The sequence below is a fragment of the Amblyraja radiata genome, chromosome 14 (assembly GCF_010909765.2).
Source record: "Amblyraja radiata isolate CabotCenter1 chromosome 14, sAmbRad1.1.pri, whole genome shotgun sequence".
Lineage (NCBI taxonomy): Eukaryota > Metazoa > Chordata > Chondrichthyes > Rajiformes > Rajidae > Amblyraja > Amblyraja radiata.
Genome location: NC_045969.1, coordinates 8,843,223 through 8,863,452, shown reverse-complemented (window position 1 = coordinate 8,863,452; position 20,230 = coordinate 8,843,223). Strand labels below are relative to the sequence as shown.

Here is a 20,230-nt window from a genome sequence, read left to right as displayed (position 1 = left end):
GGTAAACTCTGACATTTCGTGTTTTGCTAAATGAAAGCCTAGCCATGTTGGAGTCACAGTTACACAGTTACACACCAGGAAAACGGGCTCTTTGGCTCATCTCCACCAGTGTTGACATGGATCTAAGCATAGACAACATTTAGTGAAGGAGTAATGGAAAGTAACATTCATGCTACGAAGTGCCAGTGAATGACTATCTCTAGAGGTTTACCTGGGGTCAATGAAAGAGCATTCACGTCGCGGCCCTGTTTCCACCAATCTTTCCACCACCGAGCACAAGAATTGACAAGATAGACACCACTGTATGCAGCTCCGGCTGAACAACTTCTAATCTTGTGTGTGGACTCGATGAGAAGAAGAAGAGGTTTCCTAAGGCTTGGATTTAGAAATGCTTTGATGTACCAAAGCACTCCTAAAACCAAGGCCCCCTCCCCCCCACCTTCAATATACCAGTTCATCATTGATCAGAAACTCAACTAGGCCAGCTGCATATTTATAGTGGCTAAAAACACGTTAGATAGAGTCATACAGTGGGAAAACAGGCTCTTCGGCCCAACTTGCCAACGCCGGCCAACATGTCCCATCCACACTGGTCCCACCTGCCTGTGTTTGGCCCATATCCCCCTAAACCTGTCCAATCCATGCACCTGTCTAATTGTTTCTTAAACGTTGCGATAGTCTCTGCCTCAAATTTCTCCTCTTGCAGTTCGTTTCATACACCCACCACCCTTTATGTGAAAATATTACCCTTCAGATTCCTATTAAATCTTTCCCCCTTAACCTCTGGTTCTCGATTCCCCAATTCTGGGCAAGAGACTCTGTGTGTCAATCCGATCTATTTCTCTCATAATTTTATACATCTTTATATGATCACTCCGCCTTGTCCTTCACTCCAAGGAATAGAGTCCCAGCCTGCTCAAACTCTCCCTGTAGCTCAGACCCTCGAGTCCTGGCAATATTCTCGTAAATCTTTTCTGTCCCCTTTCCAACTTGACATCATCTTTCCTGTGACATGTTGTCCAGAACTGAACACAATACTCTAAATATCACAGATATTTGATATTCCATACATTCATTATCAAACTTCCTCACTTATGATGCGGGAAAGGTAATTAACGAAGATGGGTGGCATTAAGACGACAGATTGGGACGACAGATGGCACAATGGGCTAAGTGTTCGGCTGGCAACCGGAAGGTAGCCGGTTCGAATCCCGCTTGGAGTGCATACTGTCTTTGTGTCCTTGGGCAAGACACTTCACCCACCTTTGCCTGTGTGTGAATGTGTGTGAATGTGTGTGAGTGATTGGTGGTGGTCGGAGGGGCCGTAGGCGCAGATTGGCAGCCACGCTTCCGTCAGTCTGCCCCAGGGCAGCTGTGGCTACAGAAGTAGCTTACCACCACCGAGTGTGACTGAGGAGTGAATGAATAATGCGATGTAAAGCGCCTTGAGTATTAGAAAGGCGCTATATAAATCCCATCCATTATTATTATTATTAAGACACCATCCTGAAGAATTCTTGTGGCAATAATACATTTTCTGACTGCATTATTGAAATCAGCATGAATTTTCAGTATATTGTTTTAAAACACAAAGAATGGTTAATCACGATTTAGAGCAGCAGATTAATACCTAATTCGAGAAAAAAAATACTAGAAAGGAAGTACTCCAACTGAAAAGTTCCCTGCACTGTGTACGTAAAATATTCTCTTCTGTATTCAATGGTTCACAATCTGATTTTCGATTAAGGTGGGAATGCATTACACCTGAATCTACAAAGTTTTGAAAGGATTAAATAGGTTTTACATTGTAGCATAGTTCCTCATGGAACTTGAAAATTAGCTTATTTTTTTCGTGTTTCTTAACACTTCGGCTAAAAGTCAGTGCATTTTGATTAAAGCAGAAAGGTTGAGATGCCCTGCTCCTTGTTAGCTCCTCCACTGTCGTTGATTGCTTCTCTGACCAGCCCGTGACCCCATGACATTCCGTTGACTGGGGATGTCCGCACAGGGTTTACAAAGGTCAACTGCAATGGTGAACTTTTGCTGACTTTAATGTTCCTTCCAGGCTCAGACCTCCAGTTTCCCATAGGTCAATGCAAGACATGTCATCACTTTTTGTGCTTCTGCCATTGTGGGATCAGATATGCCATTACATCTTTGTGTATTTAGAGAAGGGTGACTAGTGATCAAATCATCACTGACTGCGTTGAAAGTATTTAACACTTTCTGTTTACTTAGTGCAGGCTCCAATATTGACTTCTTCTCCTGTAATGGATTAAACTTCAATTAAGACTTCAGTGCCGAGTGATTGCACCAATAACTAATATTCACTCCTAACAGTGTGGCCGCAGGACAGCACAGTGGCGCAGCGGTAGAGTTGCTGCCTTACAGCTCCAGACATCTGGGTTCGATCCTGACTACAGAGGCTGTCTGTACGGAGTTTGCACATTCTCCCTGTGACCCCATGGATCTTCTCCAAGTGCTCTGGTTTCCTCTCACATTTCAAAAGCGGCAGGTTTGTAGGTTAATTGGCTTCTGTAAATTGTCCCTAAATTGTAGAAGAGAACTAGCGTATGGGTGATTGCTGGTCGGCGTGGACTCAGTGGGCCGACCAGCTTACTCTTAAAATATGCTGAATTCATTGATGTTCCAATGACTGCATCGAGATTAACAAGTCAACACAGACATTGGAAAGGTGGACCATGTTCTCAAGAGAGTAAAAAATTGGCTGTAGGTGCATATTATTGAACAGGTATTATTGAACAACTAGGGGTGGCACGGTGGTGCAGCGGTAGAGTTGCTGCCTTACAGCGCCAGAGACCTGGGTTCGAACCTGACTACAGGTGCTGTCTGTACAGAGTTTGTACATTCTCCCCGTGAGTATTCTCCGGGTTCTCCAGTTTCTTCCCGCACTCCAAAGATGTGCAGGTTTGACGGTTAATTGGCTTTGGTAAAATTATAAATTGTCCCTAGGATAGTGCCAGTGTATGGGATGAAGGGCCTGTTTCCACACTGTATCTCTGAAGTCTAAAGTTAAGTCTAAAGGTAGTCACCATAAATAAAGAGGTATCCGTAATATTTACATGCATCCTTTTACGCTCATTTGCTGAGAAACTGTGGAAATGTTGAGGTGAAATTTTACACCATTTTGCTCTTGCATATATTAGCTGAGACCTTACAGAGAGATGATGCTGGAAATTTTGACTAAATTAACCGTGGATGGTGCAACATTGACATATATTATGGATTGTATTATAATCAGACAATCTTCTCAGTGGATTGTCACCTTGTCGTGGTGGAGAAGCTTGCGTGGTCCTGAGATCCTGAGACCGATGCCGTCTGGAGCTATGCTCCTGGTACGGTCACCCATGATGGTAAGGTCGAGGGTGAGGTCTCTGACAAAGAGCAATCCAACCAAGACCTCAACGGTGGAACAGGCAGAGGATGATGGCTGACTTTAGTGGAGCATCACAAAGGCTGGGAAGGCGGATGAAGGCTGCAACAGAAAAGGGTCCCTGGTCGTCTTGGACTCCATGCCACTGGATCCTGATCCAGATCTGTCAAGGACCGTGTGGTGGCTGTCTGTGCACCAGTCTCCCCACATTAAACAAAGTCACGCACAGGCGTCCTCCATGAGAGGACAGTCATACTCCTTTCCAGTGATCGCCGATGATGATGAGATATTATTACATTCTCACCACAGTGAAGAAAACAAAAGAGATCTTTTCAAAGGCAGTTTAAAGGATCATCTGGAAATTTCTCGAGGGGTCCTAATGAATACATCATTGAAGATCCTGGGGCAACAGTGTTGACAGCTGCATGAAAAACCCAATCTTGCAGAATTGTTCACTGATTTCAACAGTTTAAGTAATGTAGAGTTCAAAGGAGGTTTGATGAGGTTTTTTTTTTAAAGGGTGAGAGAAATAACGTGATTTCCAAAACTTAGGTTCAGATTTAGGTTTATGACGGTCACGTGTAAAGAGGTGCAGTGAAAAACTTTGTTTTCCGATAATCCTATAGTGTTATCTGTATATAGTATATACAGACACTACTATACATAAATACAATCATGTCAAACTCAAGATTGAGCGAAGGGCAAGATACAAAGTGCAGTATATAGTTCTCAGCATTGCAGCTCCATAGTCAATAGACAAAGTCCAATGTCTGCAATGGGGTGAATTGGACAGTATTCTAGCTCATGGAAGGGTTGTTCAGAAGCCTGAAGACAGAGAGGAAGAAGCTGTTCCTGAGACTCGTGGAGCGTGCTTTCAAGCTTATGTATCTTTTGTCTGATGGGAGCAGGGAGAAAAAGGAATGACCCGGGACATTACAGACTTTAGGGATAGAGCGCGGAAACAGCCCCTTCAGCCCACCAAGTCCGCACCGACTGGCGATCCCCAAACACCACCACTATCCTACACGTTAAAACAAGTTACAATTTTACCAAAGCCAATTAACCTACAAACCTGTGCATGTTTGGAGTGTGGGAGGAAACCAGAGCACCCAGAGAAAACCCATGCAGTCACAGGGAGAACGTACAAACTCCTACACACGGCACTTGTAGTCAGGATCGAACCTGGGTCTCCGGCGCTGTAAGGCAGCAACTCTACCGCTGCGCCACTATGCCGCCAAGTCTTTGATTATGTTGCCTGCTTTTCCCAGACAGCGTGATGTGTAGATGGAGCCAATGGCGAGGTGTCTGGTCTGTATGATGGACTGGGCCACATCTACAACCCTCTGCAATTTCTTGTTGTCTTGGGCAGAGCTGCACCAAAGAAATCTGATACTGAATGATAATTTCCCACTTATGGTAGAGTGAAAGAAAGTGCTGTGCAGGACAGGAGAATTGAAGGAGTGAATAGTGTTGGGCAGATACATAGGAACAGACATGGCAGAGTAGAGCATGATTTGTAAAGGATGACGAGATTTTGAATTCAATTTGAGGAACAAAGAACAAGTGGATAATCAATGAATTAAAACTAGTGTACTGTAGGGGCACTAGAGTTTATGAGAAGGATAAGCCTAGATAGAGTGGATGTGGCGAGGATGTTTCCACTGGTGGGAGAGTCTAGGACCAGAGGCCATAGCCTGAGAATAAAAGGATGTACCTTTAGAAAGGAGACGAGGGGGAATTTCTTTAGACAGAGGGTGGTGAATTTGTGGAATTCTTTGCGGCAGACGGCTGTAGAAGCCAAGCCAATGGATATTTTTAAGGTGGAGATTGATAGATTCTTGATTAGTATGGGTGTCAGGGGTTATGGGGAGAATAGAGTTGAGAGGGAAAGATAGATCAGCCATGATTTAATGGCGGAGTAAGCTTGATGGGCCGAATGGCTTAAATCAGCTCCAATAACTTAGGAACTTATGTGCGATCAGACTGACTACACAGGGGTGGTCGTCAAACAAATAATAGCTTGGGAGATATGCCAATGACTGGTCACAGCATATGTATTGAAAATGATCATGTGCACCCAGTAAAGCCATCATAATCCACAGTTCATTGTAAATCAGAAAGATATATGAACACTTTAAGAAGGCAAAAGGGTCAATTGTAACATAACCTCCCTTGAGGAAGGGACATGATCTTAACAGTAAATGTTCTGCATTTAGCCCAATCCATAAATACACCATATCCATAAGATTTCAGAATGGTAGATTATGTTAAATTTGCAAACACTACATCAGTAATTTCTAAGGACATTCAGAAAGCAATAAATTCAAATTTTAGTTAAGACATTATTAGAAAGAAACACTATTGTAATTTGACTACGCACAAAGCTACAGCACCAGAGAACCAGTATCAATAATATTTATCATAAGAATAAGATTCTTCACAAAATGACATGTATACAAAATATTAGGTTCCATTTTATAAACCATAGAACAAAGAGAACAATACCGCACAGTATAAATATACATTGGCCAACAATGTTTGCGTTAAATTAAATTAATATTTTCTGCCTGTGCATGATCCATACCCGCCTTTCAATGCATCCCTGTGTGCAATGTTCACCTCCATATCTATGTCAAAGCCTCTTAAACACAACTATTGCATCTGCTCTCATCACCACCCGAAATTTGGTGTGGCCCCAGAAATTAATCAGGAAATCCGTTCTGTCATATCCCAATTAATTTTTTCTGTGGATTTTCATCCCAATTTCCATATAGTTTGATAGGTTACGAAACCATTTTGGAGATTAAATAAGAGACAACTACGGATATGTGGGCTCACGTAGATCAGAACAAGTAAGAACAGCAGATCTCATTCACTAAAACAGTGGACATTATTGAATTAAAAAGGAAAATGCTGCGAACACTTAGCATGTCGGGTTGCATCTGTGGAATGAGAAATGGTTGACATTTTTAGGTCTTGGATCCTTGATCAGAACAGGAAAAGAGAGAAACCATGTTGTTTTACAGTGGTGGAGAAGGTGGGGGAAGCAGGGTAGAACAGAGGGAATATTTCTAATGGGGTGTGAGCGATGCCTGACCGTTGCAATTAAGCTGAAAGACACAAAATGCTGGTGTAACTCTCCAGTGGCACGGTGATGCAGAGGTAGAGTTGCTGCCTTACAGCGCCAGAGACCCAGGTTCGATCCTGACCATGGGTGCTTGTCTGTACAGAGTTTGTACATTCTCCCCGTGACCTGTGTGAGTTTTCTCCGGGATCTCCGGTTTCCTCCCACACTCCAAAGGTTTGTCAGCAAATTGGCTTGGCATAATTGTAAATTGTCCCTCGTGCGTGTAGGATAGTGTAAGTGTGCGGGGATCACTGGTTGGCTGCAGGGCCTGTTTCCGTGCTGCAACTCTAAGCTAAACTAAACTCAGCGGTCAGGCATCATCCCTGGGGAAAAGGAATAAGCGACGTTTTGAGTCGAAACACTTCTTCAGGCTGGGGAGAAGCCCTTCTTCAGAACATTCCGATCCAAAAAGTCACCTATTCCTTTTCGCCAGTGATTCTGTCTGACCCACTGAGTTACTCCAGCATGTTGTGTCTATCTGCGGTATAAACCAGCATCTGCAATTCCTTCCTACACATATTGCAATTAAGTAGCAATTAAAATAAGATTAAGCTCTTTTGTCTTTTGAAAAATGCTGCTAACGATAAGGCTTTGAGACGTGTCCAGCAGGCCAAACTATTGAAAAACAAAGAAAAGATGAATTGCTCTAAAAAATGATGACAGACAGAAATGGTCAGACGTGTATCAGTATGAAAGAGCGAGAGGGAGTGAATTGTCTAAAGCTAGAGAACTTGATATTGAGCCCTGAGGGCTGCACTGTGCCCATATGGAATATGAGCTGTTGTTCCCTCAGGCTTGTATTGGGCTTCATTGTAACAGTGCATGAAGTACCAGACAGCAAGGTCAGAGTGGAAGCGTGTTGATTAATTAAGGTGACAGGCAATCGGAAGTATAGTTTAGAGATATAACATGGAAACAGGCCCTTCGGCCCAACGAGTCCATGCCATGAATGATCAACCGTTCGCACTAGTTTTAGGTAGTATATCAACACTATCAGGGTGCACCATGTCAACACTCTATCAGTCATTTCTAAGAGGGACATTTAGAAAGCATGCCCCTCTTACTCATCCCACTTACTCATTCACACGTAGCAATTTACAGAGGCCAATTAAATTCAAACCCACATGTATTTGGGTTGTGGGACGAAAACCGGAGCATCTGGAGGAAACCCAGGCAGTCATAAGGAGAATGTGCAAACTCCACACAGACAGTACCCGAGGTCAGGATCGAACCCGGATCCCTGGCGCTGTGAGGAAGCAGCTTTACTGCTGCGCCACCGTGCTGGCCTGGGAAGCTTAGAGTATCCCTTGTGGACTGAGTGCAGGTGCTCCGCAAAATGATCACTCAACCTGTGTTTGGCTTCTCCAATGTAGGGCACTGAATGGAACACTAGATTAGAAGTAGTGTTCTCTTTGCTTGGCCACTCCCCTCTTCCAGCCCAGAGGTTTCCTGATGGTAACAAACACAACCCTGGTCACTGGCTTTTGACTTTGTCACTACAGAGAGATCTCTGTGCTGGGAGAGATGTGCATCTGAACAAATGGGAGGGAGACAGCAGCTTCCATCTCATTCAACAGGAGTCAACGAGGGAGACCGTGGGATCTGGACAGAGTGCAAACACTTCCAGCAGGTGCTAGCAGTTCTCCACAATGGTCACACTCTGTGTGCCAGCCCATTTCTCCAGAGATGCTGCCTGACCGCTGAGTTACTGCAGTCAAGGTGTGGGCCTAAGCTCCACATCTCAGAACTGAGCGGCCACACTGCTCACCCCAGGTTGTCCAACACTTTGGCATAAAGCACCATTGAACCACTTCAGCAGCCTCTCCACACTAAGTCTTGCTGTGAAGCATTGCTATGGGAGCACCTGTAGAGGGGAGGGATTCACCCCCAAGTTCCCTCTCCAGCAGCAGGCAGAGTGGGTAGGGAAGGAATTCAGGCCAGGTTCCCGGCCTAGCAGCTCACAGACCAATGGATGCCTTTCTTAAAGTGCAGTTGAATACATAGCTGTGAATATACGAAATGGAAGACCAAGAGTCATCGAGTCATAGAGCGCAGAAACAGGCCCTTCAGCTCAACGTGCCTATGCCAAAAAATTGGTCCCATCTACACTAGTCCCACCTGCTTGCGTTTGGCTCATATCCCTCTAAACCCTATCCTATTCATGTACCTGTCTAAATATTTCTTAAAAGTTGCGATAGTACTTGCAAAGAGCACTATAACAAATCAGTGGTCGACAAGGACAGTGCAAAGCAGCACATTAGTGCAGTTATTAGCGTTATCTCAGTTGAGTTTAAAATTTGCGTTTGTTGTGATGGCTTTTGAGATGTTTTCTCTACCTTTCAGTTTATATCTTTGATTTACTGTTTCTGTGAGATGACTACTATACTATTTTCTGGGTATCCAAATGCACTCCCTGAAATGAAAGTAGGTGATTTGATATATTTACTTGAATGTGAAAATTTAAAGGTCTGAAGGGAGATAAATAAGTTTGATTGTGTAGCTTTTTTAAAGAATTGACAAAGGCAGGATTACCCTTCCCACTCTCCATAGATGCAGCCTCACCCTCTGAGTTTCTCCAGCAATTTTTGTCCACCTTCGATTTATCCAGCATCTGCAGTTCTTTCTTAAACAAATGATTACCCAAATGTTGGATTATCCTCGTTGGATTATTTTAGGAATAGCTGGGATAATATTGCGTGCCACATTTGCCAATGCACCAATTTTCATAAATTCATAGGTTATAGCAGCAGAATCAGGCCATTCGGCCCATCAAATCGACTCCACCAAAGTTGGCACAAAAAGTCCATTCCTTCTCTCCAGAGATGATGCCTGTCCTGCTGAGTTACTCCAGCATTTTGTGTCTATCTTCGGTGTGAACCAGCATCTGCAGTTCCTTCCTACACAAGTCTGCTCCACCATGCAGTCATGGCTGATCTATCTCTGCCTCTCAACCCTATTCTCCTGCCTTCTCCCCATAACCCCTGACACCAGTACGAATCAAGAATCAGTCAGTCTCCGCCTTACAAATATCCATTGACTTGGTCTTCAAAAAAATTGCTTGTCCACGCTCAATCTGCGCACTACTGTTAATAAATAACTCTTGGATGCATTTTATATAACTGACATACACCACACCTGTATTCCATGCAACAGCCGTAATAATTATGCAAACTGCATTATTTGCATTTATTCTATTGAATCAACGCTGCATTTGTGTTCTTTCGGGATATCGTGTAGCCGCAATCCCCGCAGCTTTGGTTTGCAGCAGCTGGCGGTCCCGGGCAAAGATCCTATAGATCTTTGGTCCCAGGCCCAGTCTGGCGCATGCGCACTGCGCAGCGGCCGCCGCCGCCGCCATTACAGCCGGCAGCTCGCTGCCTCCCATTCCTGCTCCACGGCCGTCCTGTACTTGTCCGGACTGTGCGTTGGTAGGGCAAAGTCTGAGGGGTGGCCCGAGTCAAATGCCGCCGCCTCCGGCCCGGGGAGGGTTGGGGGATGGGAGGCAGGAGGAGCAGGAGCAATGGGGAGAGATGGCAGGGAGGTGCAGGGCTTGGGGTACACAGGGGGTAGGGCACATGCACTGGGGATAAGGTGTACAGGGCACATGTACTGGGTGGAAGGTTGTACTGTGTACAGGGCACTTGTGGTAGAGGGAACATTGTGGAAAGGAGTGCATTGTACTGGGTACAGAGTACAGGGCGCATTTGTTCAGGGTACATGGCACAATATGCAGGGTGCAGGGTACATTGTACTGGGTATAAGATGTACAGGGCACATTGTATGGTGCAGGGCATGGGGTACAACCTAGGGCACACTAGTACAGGGCAGATTGAGCTGAGTACAGGGCAGATTGAGCTGAGTACAGGGCAGATTGAGCTGAGTACAGGGCAGATTGTACTGAGTACAGGGCAGATTGAGCTGAGTACAGGGCAGATTGTACTGAGTACAGGGCAGATTGAGCTGAGTACAGGGCAGATTGTACTGAGTACAGGGCAGATTGAGCTGAATACAGGGCAGATTGAGCTGAGGACAGGGCAGATTGTACTGAGTACAGGGTGCAAGGTATAGGTGCAGGGCTGCAGCTGGCACTCATCAATTATTTTACAAACTCTTTAAATGCAGTCAGGAACAGGACCTTTCCCAGAAACACAAGAAAGTACAGGTGCTTAGAATCTTAAACAAAAACATAAAGTGCAAGAGGAACTCAGTGGGTCCTGCAGCATTTGTGGAGGGAATGGACAGACACAAGAAACTACAGATGCTGGAGTCTGAAGAAGGATCTGCGCATTTCCTCCACAGCTGCTGCCTAACCCACTGAGCTCCTCCAGCAAAAGCACACAAAGTGCTGGAGTGACTCAGCGAGTCAAGCAGCACCTCAGGAGAACATGAATAGGTGACGTTTCGGGTCTGGACCCTTCTGTGTGATTGTAGTGTAGAGGGAGGGGGGGGGGGTGAAATCTGGAAGAAAACAGGTGGGACGAAGTGTGGCAGGTATTCCTTTTTGTGTAAACCAGCATCTGCAGTTCTTTGCTTCTATGGTTTACTCCAGCACTTTGATTTTTACAGCAAGTATCAAACTTGTTTAAAATTTAGACAAGTGTGAATAACTCGGAGGTAGATGAAAATTAAAAAACTACTGCAGATGCTGCAAATCTGAAACAAAAAAGTTGTTGGATATACACAGCAAGTCAAGCAGCATCTGTGGAGTGAGAAACTGTCAACGTTTCGGGTACCTCGAAGATGCTGCCTAACTTGGAGTGTTTTTTTTTTGCATTTTATGTTTCTGAGTAACTTTGGGGTAGATGTGATTTGTTGTAAATGTATTAACACTTGGCTGTTACTCCTGTAAAAACCCACGACCCAGCCGAGTGTGTGAATTGGAACACTGATATAATATTTAATTTCATAATCAGGGAGCGTCGGTTTTTGTTGGGTTTGTCATGATGAACACCAAGAGATTCATTTATTTGAAATTGCCAATCATTATATTGACATCAAGCTCCCTCTCCATTCCCTGCTCTTCCTTTGGAATGCTGATGGTGTTTCTTCCGACATTACCTGTCTTCTAGAAGGGGGTGGCACGGTGGGGCAGCGGTTGAGTTGCTGCCTTACAGTACCAAAGGTTCGTGTTCGATCCTGTCTATGGGTGCTGTCTGTATGGAGTTTGTACGTTCTCCCTGTGACCGCGTGGGTTTTCTCCGGGTGCTCTGGTTTCCTCCCAAACTCCAAAGATGCACAGGTTTCTAGGTTAATTGTCTTTAGTTAAAAAATGTCCCGAGTGTGTCGGATAGTGCTAGTGTAAGAGGTGATCGATCGTTGGTCATCACGGATTCGGTGGGCCGAAGGGCCTGTTTCTCCGCTGAATCTCTAAAGTAAAATGAAGAAAATACTGGAACATTTTATTGCATAAAACCTCACTGAGTTATGTATTTAATCAAAATTAAGTGAAATGGATTCCATAATCTTCATTCCAGCAACTTTAGATTAAAATTGAATCTAGGTTGTTATATTAAATAAAGCTATCTATACAAATTGCTAAAATAATTAATTAAAATCTGGGATTGTTGCTGGCAAGATTGGAAAGTGAAATAATTTGTTAGTATTTAAGTGGAAGATCTGCTCAAGATATGATTTCTTGTTTTGCGTTTCTATGTAATTGTCAATCAATTATTGTATTGACACCAAGTTTGTCAGCATTGAGGACAGTATTAACATAAATATCTCCTCATGGCATGATTAGAATAGGTGGGCTGAATGTTGCCTCTCGAAAATGTCTATGACATTTTATTTGTCTAAGTTGTACAATAAACCAGTGTACAGAATGAGATGTAATTTACAATTTAATAGTTTAACCATGTGGTGTAACAGGATGTCCAAAGGATATTTCAGTACTCTCAGAATATGTTAATTTGTCTGTCTTAGACATGAACAATGGTGGTGACCTCCCCTTCGCCGTTACCTGAGAGGGCAATTTACGGATTTGTTCTGTTTCTCGCCTCAAAGTTTGCATTCAGTAAGTAAGGCAGCACAATTTATTAAAAATAAATGGATTTTGTTGAAGGTCTATGGAAAATGTTTTGCAAAATTATAGTTATTATGTTCCACTTTAACACAACCTTTAGTCCCACCCCCCCCCCCCCCCTCCTGCTCTGTGTCTGTCCTAATTTCAATCAGTATTGTAAACCTTTATCTTGATGAACACTCACGGCCTGAGAGGAATATTTTATTTGATCAGGCTATTTGCCATGATAATCCAAACCTGCTAGAGCAAATGTCAGCAGAGATTAGTGGGGGAAAAAGATGCGGTGCAGCAACGAAGATAGACATAAAATGCTGGAATAACTCAGTGGGACGGGCAGCATCTCTGGATAGAAGGAATGGGTGACGTTTCGGGTCGCGACCCTTTTTCAGAGGTCACCAAGTGACCAAGTTAGGGCAAATTAGAACATAAAACAATACAGTACAGATGTGCCTACTCAAAAGTCTCTTAAATGCCACTATTATACCTGTATTCACACCACTCCCAGCAGCCTGTTTCAGGGACTCGCCATCCTCTGTAAAAAAACAACTTGCCCTGCACATTTTCATCTTTAAAGAATATATATATATATGAATATATCATAGAATGTAGAAAGATGTAAAAACATTTTTAATTGCCCATCCTTTGGAAGAAATATTTTCCATCATAGAGTGATCAGTTACTAGGGAGCATAGATTTAATGTAGAAGGTGTAATAGAGAAATATTTGAGGAATGGGGTTTTACAACAGAATAATGGGATTTTTTAACTTATTGTTTGAAAGAATTGTTTAATAAGAGTAACATTTAATAAGCGTCTGGATGAATACCTGGTGCCTTAACCTCTGAATATATGACTTGGTGGAAAGCGGACTTTTTTTCAGATGGCATGGACACGATGGACCAAATGGCTTCTACCCAAACAATTACTATGATGCTATTCATATAATTAAAATTTAGTCAGAATCATTTTGGTTGCATTTAGAGTTGCTCTTGGATTTATGGTACATTTATATTATAATTGTAGTGTGTGTGAATCAAAAAGTGTTTGCATCAGTGCTGCAGTTGTGGCATTATTGGAGTCATACAGCACGAAACAGGCCCTTCAGCCCAATTTGCCCATGGCACCAAGATGCCCATCTATAGTAGTCCCACCTGCCTGCGTTGGGCCCATATTCCTCTAAACCGTATCTATTCATACATCAATTAATACAATACAATACAATTCAATTTATTGTCATTTGGACCCCTTGAGGTCCAAACGAAATGCCGTTTCTGCAGCCATACATTACAAACAAATAGACCCAAGACACAACATAATTTACATAAACATCCATCACATTGCTGTGATGGAAGGCCAAAAAAACTTTTCTCTCCACTGCACTCCCCTCCCCCGATGTCAGAGTCAAAGTCAAAGCCCCCGGCGGGCGATGGCGAATTGTCCCGTGGCCATTAAAGCCACGCCGGGTGATGCAAGGCCGCACACCGGGTCTTGATGTTAGAGCCCGCGGCGTGCGCTCGCAGAGACCCGCAGCCATTCCAAGCCGCGCGGGGCGGTGCTGTAAGGCCCCGCTCCAGGAGCTCTTCAACCCCGCAACTCGGGCGGGAGAAGTCGCCGTTGCGGGAGCCCGGAAAAGTGGTCTCCCTCCAGGGACCCGCGGGCTCCCGGTGTCACTGTCCGCCAAACCCGCAGTTGCAGCCACCGAATCTCCGGGGGTCAGGCCGCAGCAGCGTCCACCACAGCTCCACCCGCTCTGGACTCGTCCAGCTCCGCGACGGTGAGGTGAGGTGAGTAGTCGGCACCACAGCCCCTGGTCTTCCTGTTGGAGGCCGCTCCTCGTTGCAGCCCCAACGACAACGGAGACCCGGCAAAGAAAAGGTCGGGTCTCCCGTGCAGGGAGAGATTTAAAAGTTACCCCCTCCCGCCCACACCACCCCCACCCCCCCACACACATACCCCAACAAAAAATAACAAAAACTACATAAAAACATAGACATAAAATAATAAAAACGCAGACGGACTGCAGAGGCCGCTGCTGACGAGAGTCGCGCCGCCTACCGGATGTACTCAAGAGTAAATAGAAAGAAAGCAATAGACATTATTTTAGCCTGTGTTTTCACCTTTCCAACTGAGATTAATCTGCCAAATAATCTTAATGTTTTAGTTTTTTGTAGAAATACAGCGGGGAAACAGGCCCATCAACCCGCCGGGTCCACGTCGACCTGCGATCCCCGCACATTAACATTATCCAACAGACATTAGGGACAATTTTTACATTTACCAAGCCAATTGACCTGCAAACCTGTACGTCTTTTAATAAATAAAGCATTGAAAATGATAATTGAACCATTTTAGCAATAATTCAAAACGAATAATCAAATGATTTAAAAAGGAAGAATTAAATTTGCTTAAGACATTAGATAGAGAAAGGTCATGGAAAGAGATTGTTGTTGTGCCAATGCATTGTTGTAGTGATTTATTATTCTCACTTCACAGTTCTGTATCTAGTCTGGGCCTTTGTTCCTGAATCGTGGTTGCACTCAGTGGGTCTCACCTATTGGCCACAGAAGTAAGTGTTAACATAAATTATGTCAATAATCTGGGTTCAATATAATGTATACATTACATACAATTTATGATATACACAAAATGCGGGAGTGACTCAGCAGGACCGGCAGCATCTCTGAAGCGAAGGAATGGGTGACGTTTCAGGTCGAGACCCTTCTTCACACTGATGGATTTTATATTTATAATATACTACTAGTTATTAATTGAGTATCAATGTCAGATTGGTATTAGTTTTAATGAGAATTTGCATACTGCGGAGATAGAATCATATAGACATACGGCCTGGAAACAGATCACTTAAGTTAGTCCCATTTGTCCCGTATCCATTTAAATCTTTCCTACCCTTACACCCTGTCCAAATATCTTTTAAATGCTGTTAATGTACCTGCCACAACTACTTCCTCTGGCAGCTCGTTCCAGATACCCAACATGCTCTGTATGGAAAAATTACCTCTCAGTTTCCAATTAAATATTTTCCTTCTTACTTTAAACTCCTTTACTCTGAATTTGTGAATTTACCCTATCTATTCACCTCATGATTTTATACACCTCTATGAGATCATGCCTCAGCCTCCCGTGCTCCAAGGAATAAAATTCTAGCCTGCCCAACCTCTCCCTATAGTTCAAGCCCTCAAGACCTGGCCACAACCTAGTAAATATTCTCTGCAAACTTTCCAGCTTAATGACATCTTTTGTGTAGCAGGGTGATCTAAACTGAACATAGTACTCCAAGTGATGTAACTGTAACTGTAGCATATTGTCCCAACATCTAGACTCAATTCCCTGACTGATGAAGGCAGCGTGCCTAAAACCTTCTTCACTACCCTAACTACCTGCAATGCCATTGTCAGAGAACTATGTACTTGTACTCCTAGATCCCTCTGATCCAGTACACTCCCCAAGGCCCAAGCATTCACGGTGCAGGTCCTGCCCCTGAGGCCGTCAGTAATTTTGAATCAATATGAATAATTTCTTGCTGAGTGCCAACTTTTTCAAGAACAAAAGATAAAGCAAAGAAAATATATGTATTTTGTTACATTGCTGAAGTGCTGTTCCCCTGGTAATCTAGTCTGATATGGATGCAGAAATTTTAATAATAATGGATGGGATTTATATAGCGCCTTTCTAATACTCAAGGCGCTTTACATCGCATTATTCATTCACTCCTCAGTCACACTCGGTGGTTGTAAGCTACTTCTGTAGCCACAGCTGCCCTGGGGCAGACTGACGGAAGCGTGGCTGCCAATCTGCGCCTACGGCCCCTCCGACCACCACCAATCACTCACACACATTCAAACACATTCACACACAGGCAAAGGTGGGTGAAGTGTCTTGCCCAAGGACACAACGACAGTATGGACTCCAAGCGGGATTCGAACCGGCTACCTTCCGGTTGCCAGCCGAACACTTAGCCCATTGCACCATTTGTCGTCCCAATAATAAGCCAGATATGTGCAAGAGGCCAAATTTAAAAAAATGTTAATATGCAGCATCTTAGCATCGGCACTATTTAAAAACAATATGCACATTATGATGGATTGTATTACTCAATTTATTTATGATTTAATATATGAATATTTTTCACAGGTATTGGGCTGTTGCCTTGCCTATCTATCTTCTTGTCGTCATTGTAATTGCTTACATTTTACTCTGTGGAGTTAACATGATGAGCACAGCGCCGCTGGCCTCTGTAGATACCGTCACTGGTGAGTTTGAATGTCAGACACAACAAAGTGGTAGTGTGGCAATTGAAATGGTCAGGAATAACATTATGACCAGATAAGTTGGTTAGGTGGTTTCTTCTATTGCGAATAATTTAATGTGCGTTTAAACACATGGGCGGCACAGTGGCTTTTTTTCCTCTTTGAAAAATCCCCTAATTTTTCTCTGATCTAAAGGAAATATCCCAGTTTCCCTCATCTCTAGATATGAATATTAAATATTTGGTGCTCAAATCTGTGTCATTTCAGTGCACACATATGCGAAAAGGTTAGTTTTGTGTAATGGTTATTCATATTTATTGTAACTGAGAATTCTATAGTAATGTGGCTCATCGGTTTCTGTCTTTTATTAGAAAATATTTTTCTTCTCAGACAGTTATGCAAAAAGCCAACAGAGCAAACCGTATGTTGAAGGAGCAATCCCTGGTCTGCAAGATGTTTCCATCAGTGAGGTCAATCGAATTTTCTTCCTTTCTACATCTCACGAGGCAGCTGGTGACCAGACAGTGACATGGAGGTCACATGCCGCGAGACATGTGGATCCCCTGACTGAGAACTCCAGTGATACTTCAGACCTCTAACATGTTGTGATAATGCCGTGTGTTTACTGTCATCGAAAGCCATTTATTCTGCAACTTTGTGCAGATATGAATTTTTTTTAAATGCCATATTTGTAGAAATGAATAAAATGTTGGTTTCCACCAAAGGCTTAGATAAGTATACTAAATTGCATACTAGTAAGCCTTAAAAAACACGTGGTTCCCAGACCATGCTGAATTAATTGGGGGATTGTGTTTGACCATGCCAAATTTGTTCTTGAGTTAGGGAGAGAATTACCAGGATATATCTGTTTAATTGTTAACTTGTTATAACTTGACCCTGATATCCTCTTTGACACTTCTAGATACGTCAGATTTGTGTTTGATATAGAATTCACTCTTGATAATGTTCAAAGAGTTTCAGTGCAGTTTGACAAGGTGGTGATGTTACTACGCCAAATGTGCGTGAATACTCCGAAAATTAACAAACTAAATCCGTGCAATTTGCCAGTGCTCTAAACAATCTTTTAGTTTACCTCTCATGATCCCATCCATAAGCTTGAAGGTCTAATTAATTGAGACTGGGGGAGAAGAATCTTGTTACTTGTCTTATCTGTCCAGTTTCTTAAGGTGAGCACGGATACTTGCTTATGAACCGAGTATTGCAATCCTCTCTGGTTCAGTTAACGTTTTACGGAGACCATGATTATAGCTACACTTCTACAATCAGATATGTTACCTTGGAGGCAATTTAAAATGGAAGCAACCCTGTTCATACATTGTTCATTAGACCATGGAAAACCATGGATTGGAGCTATTGCCTGCAGGACAATCAGTTACAATGGCTCCCCCGATGAACATGGCACATTGATAATATGTGTGTATTTTCATCCTCCGGATACACCATGGACATGCCACATACTGTGGTCTTAGAATTGTAGGTGCAAGACCATAGCTGTAGCTATTTACCACTTTGCATCCCTATCTTTATGACTCAGGGGCATTCAATTGGTTTATTTTGTTTTCCTCTGGGGAAATATCTTTCAGAAATTATCTCAAATTTAGTACAATTTAATACGTCGCAAACTTAATAATTCGGGACAATGTTGTCGGGAGAGAAGAATGAAAAATGTCAAGACTAAATGCCCTTTGCATCTTCTAGTCAGTAGCTTTGACATTCCTTGCTACGCTCTGCAAATGCTACACCTTTGGGCTGCCATATGCATGTAATAGTTCTGTTACAACGTGTTTTCATGCCGCCATTTTGATGTAATGCAATTGATGAATGAGAGAACACTTTGTGTATTAGACAGACTAAATTTGTTATAACACGATTTCTATAGAGAACTACTTAAAAGTTATTTTAGAAATTGATAGCAGATAAAAAGCAGTCTTGATCAAAAAAACAGTCAAGAGAAAATAAACTTTCCATCTAACCCTTCCCCTTCCCAACCTTCACCAGAGTAATCGGACATCAGTGCCTCTTAAGAACATGTGTGGGAATGAACTGCAGATGCTGGTTTAAACCGAAGATAGACATAGAGAGAAACAGCATGGAAACAGGCCCTTCGGCCCTCCAAGTGCTTCCCTACCATGAACCACGTATTTACTCTAATTCTACACTGATCTCATCCACTCTGCCCAGAGTCTACCACTCATCTTCACCTGAGGGACTTTATTTTACAGCAGTCAATTACTTACCAACCTGCACATCTTTGGGATGTGGGAGGAAACTAGAGCACCTGGAGGCAACCTATGCAGACACAGGAAGAACGTGCAAACACCATACAGACGACCCAAGGCCAGGATTGAACCCGGTTCTCTGGCGCTGTGAGACAGAGTCTACCAGCCGCGCCACATGTACTGCCCCTTAATACATTTAGGATGTTCTCTTACACTAAAACCTAATTGAGAAGTACACATGACTACAGCATTATTTAATACCTGGAACTGCAAGATTCAGTCAAAAAAAGAAACAGATGAATGGAAATAGGATGAAATTGACAGGTCTTGATTGCTGGAGCTTGGTTACAGCTCTTAGCTTAGTGGATATTGAGTTTTAATCCGAATGGAAGGAGAAAATTAAGTTTCAGTGTAGCATGTAGCAGGGACCCTGCCAAAAAGAGACACAAGTGCCGCGGTGATTATGTTTTCCTGCTCAAATATCTCGGGTAAATAGCCATTGTCTGCTCATTCTTGTACATGCTGAAAATGCAAGATGTTCAATAAGATAAATGAGAATAAAGAGTAAATTAAACAATAAAAGCTTTTGCCTCGGGTGACTTGCCTTGAGTGCATAGGATCTCATTCACCTTTCCCTCACCCAGGTATTTAGTATGAACAAAAGAACCAGTATCTAACATGAAGTTTACAATTATTAATTTAAATGAGAATTGTGTTTTAATAACAGAAAATGGTATATTGGTATGTGTTTTTGTGAAATTCTTGTGCTTTCGAATAAACTGCATTTTTCATTCTTCAAGAAAAATATTTTGTCACACACTGAAACTTTATCATTTTCATGCTATCAGTAAAAGACTGTCAATGTTGTCTAATTCTCTCTGGAAAATGCATTAAGCGGTGGAAAGGTTGTAACTCAAGTGGTGGTCTAGACAGCAAATATTGGAAGTTTACTTGATGTCCATTGTTTCGACGTTGCAGTGACTCCCAATTACTTTTGGAAGATTTCACTCAGACTTCAGACTCCTGAAGGTAGACACAAAATGCTGGAGTAACTCAGCGGGAAAGGCAGCAATTCTGGAGAGAAGGAATGGGTGACATTTCAGATCGTGGCCCTTCTTCACGAGACACCTTGGGTTGTCTGTATGGAGTTTGCACATTCTTCCTGTGTCTGCATAGGTTG

General features: G+C 43.0%; 1 protein-coding gene and 1 long non-coding RNA gene across 2 annotated transcripts; both read left to right on the top strand.

The window, feature by feature from the left end:
* The first annotated feature begins 593 nt into the window (after window positions 1-593).
* Window positions 594-19,855, top strand: LOC116980335. The gene is made up of 3 exons (XR_004413939.1): window positions 594-607; window positions 898-904; window positions 18,904-19,855. It is a non-coding gene; the product is annotated as an uncharacterized LOC116980335 (long non-coding RNA).
* LOC116980333 (phosphatidylinositol glycan anchor biosynthesis class P) lies at window positions 9,836-19,844 on the top strand. Its single transcript, XM_033032447.1, has 5 exons — window positions 9,836-9,949; window positions 12,444-12,534; window positions 15,036-15,108; window positions 16,695-16,813; window positions 17,201-19,844. The coding sequence occupies exons 2-5, from the start codon at window positions 12,453-12,455 to the stop codon at window positions 17,407-17,409; spliced, it is 483 nt and encodes a 160-aa protein (XP_032888338.1). The 5' UTR covers window positions 9,836-9,949; window positions 12,444-12,452; the 3' UTR covers window positions 17,410-19,844.
* Window positions 19,856-20,230: the final 375 nt, after the last annotated feature.

What these genes read in the sequence shown, in the direction of transcription:
- LOC116980333 (XM_033032447.1), top strand. Translation starts at nt 12,453, where the DNA reads ATGGTGGTGACCTCCCCTTCGCCGTTACCTGAGAGGGCAATTTACGGA. An exon ending in CGCCTCAAAGTTTGCATTCA is followed by an intron (nt 12,535 to 15,035) that starts GTAAGTAAGGCA and finishes CTCACTTCACAG; the next exon opens with TTCTGTATCTAGTCTGGGCC. An exon ending in CTCTGTAGATACCGTCACTG is followed by an intron (nt 16,814 to 17,200) that starts GTGAGTTTGAAT and finishes TTTTCTTCTCAG; the next exon opens with ACAGTTATGCAAAAAGCCAA.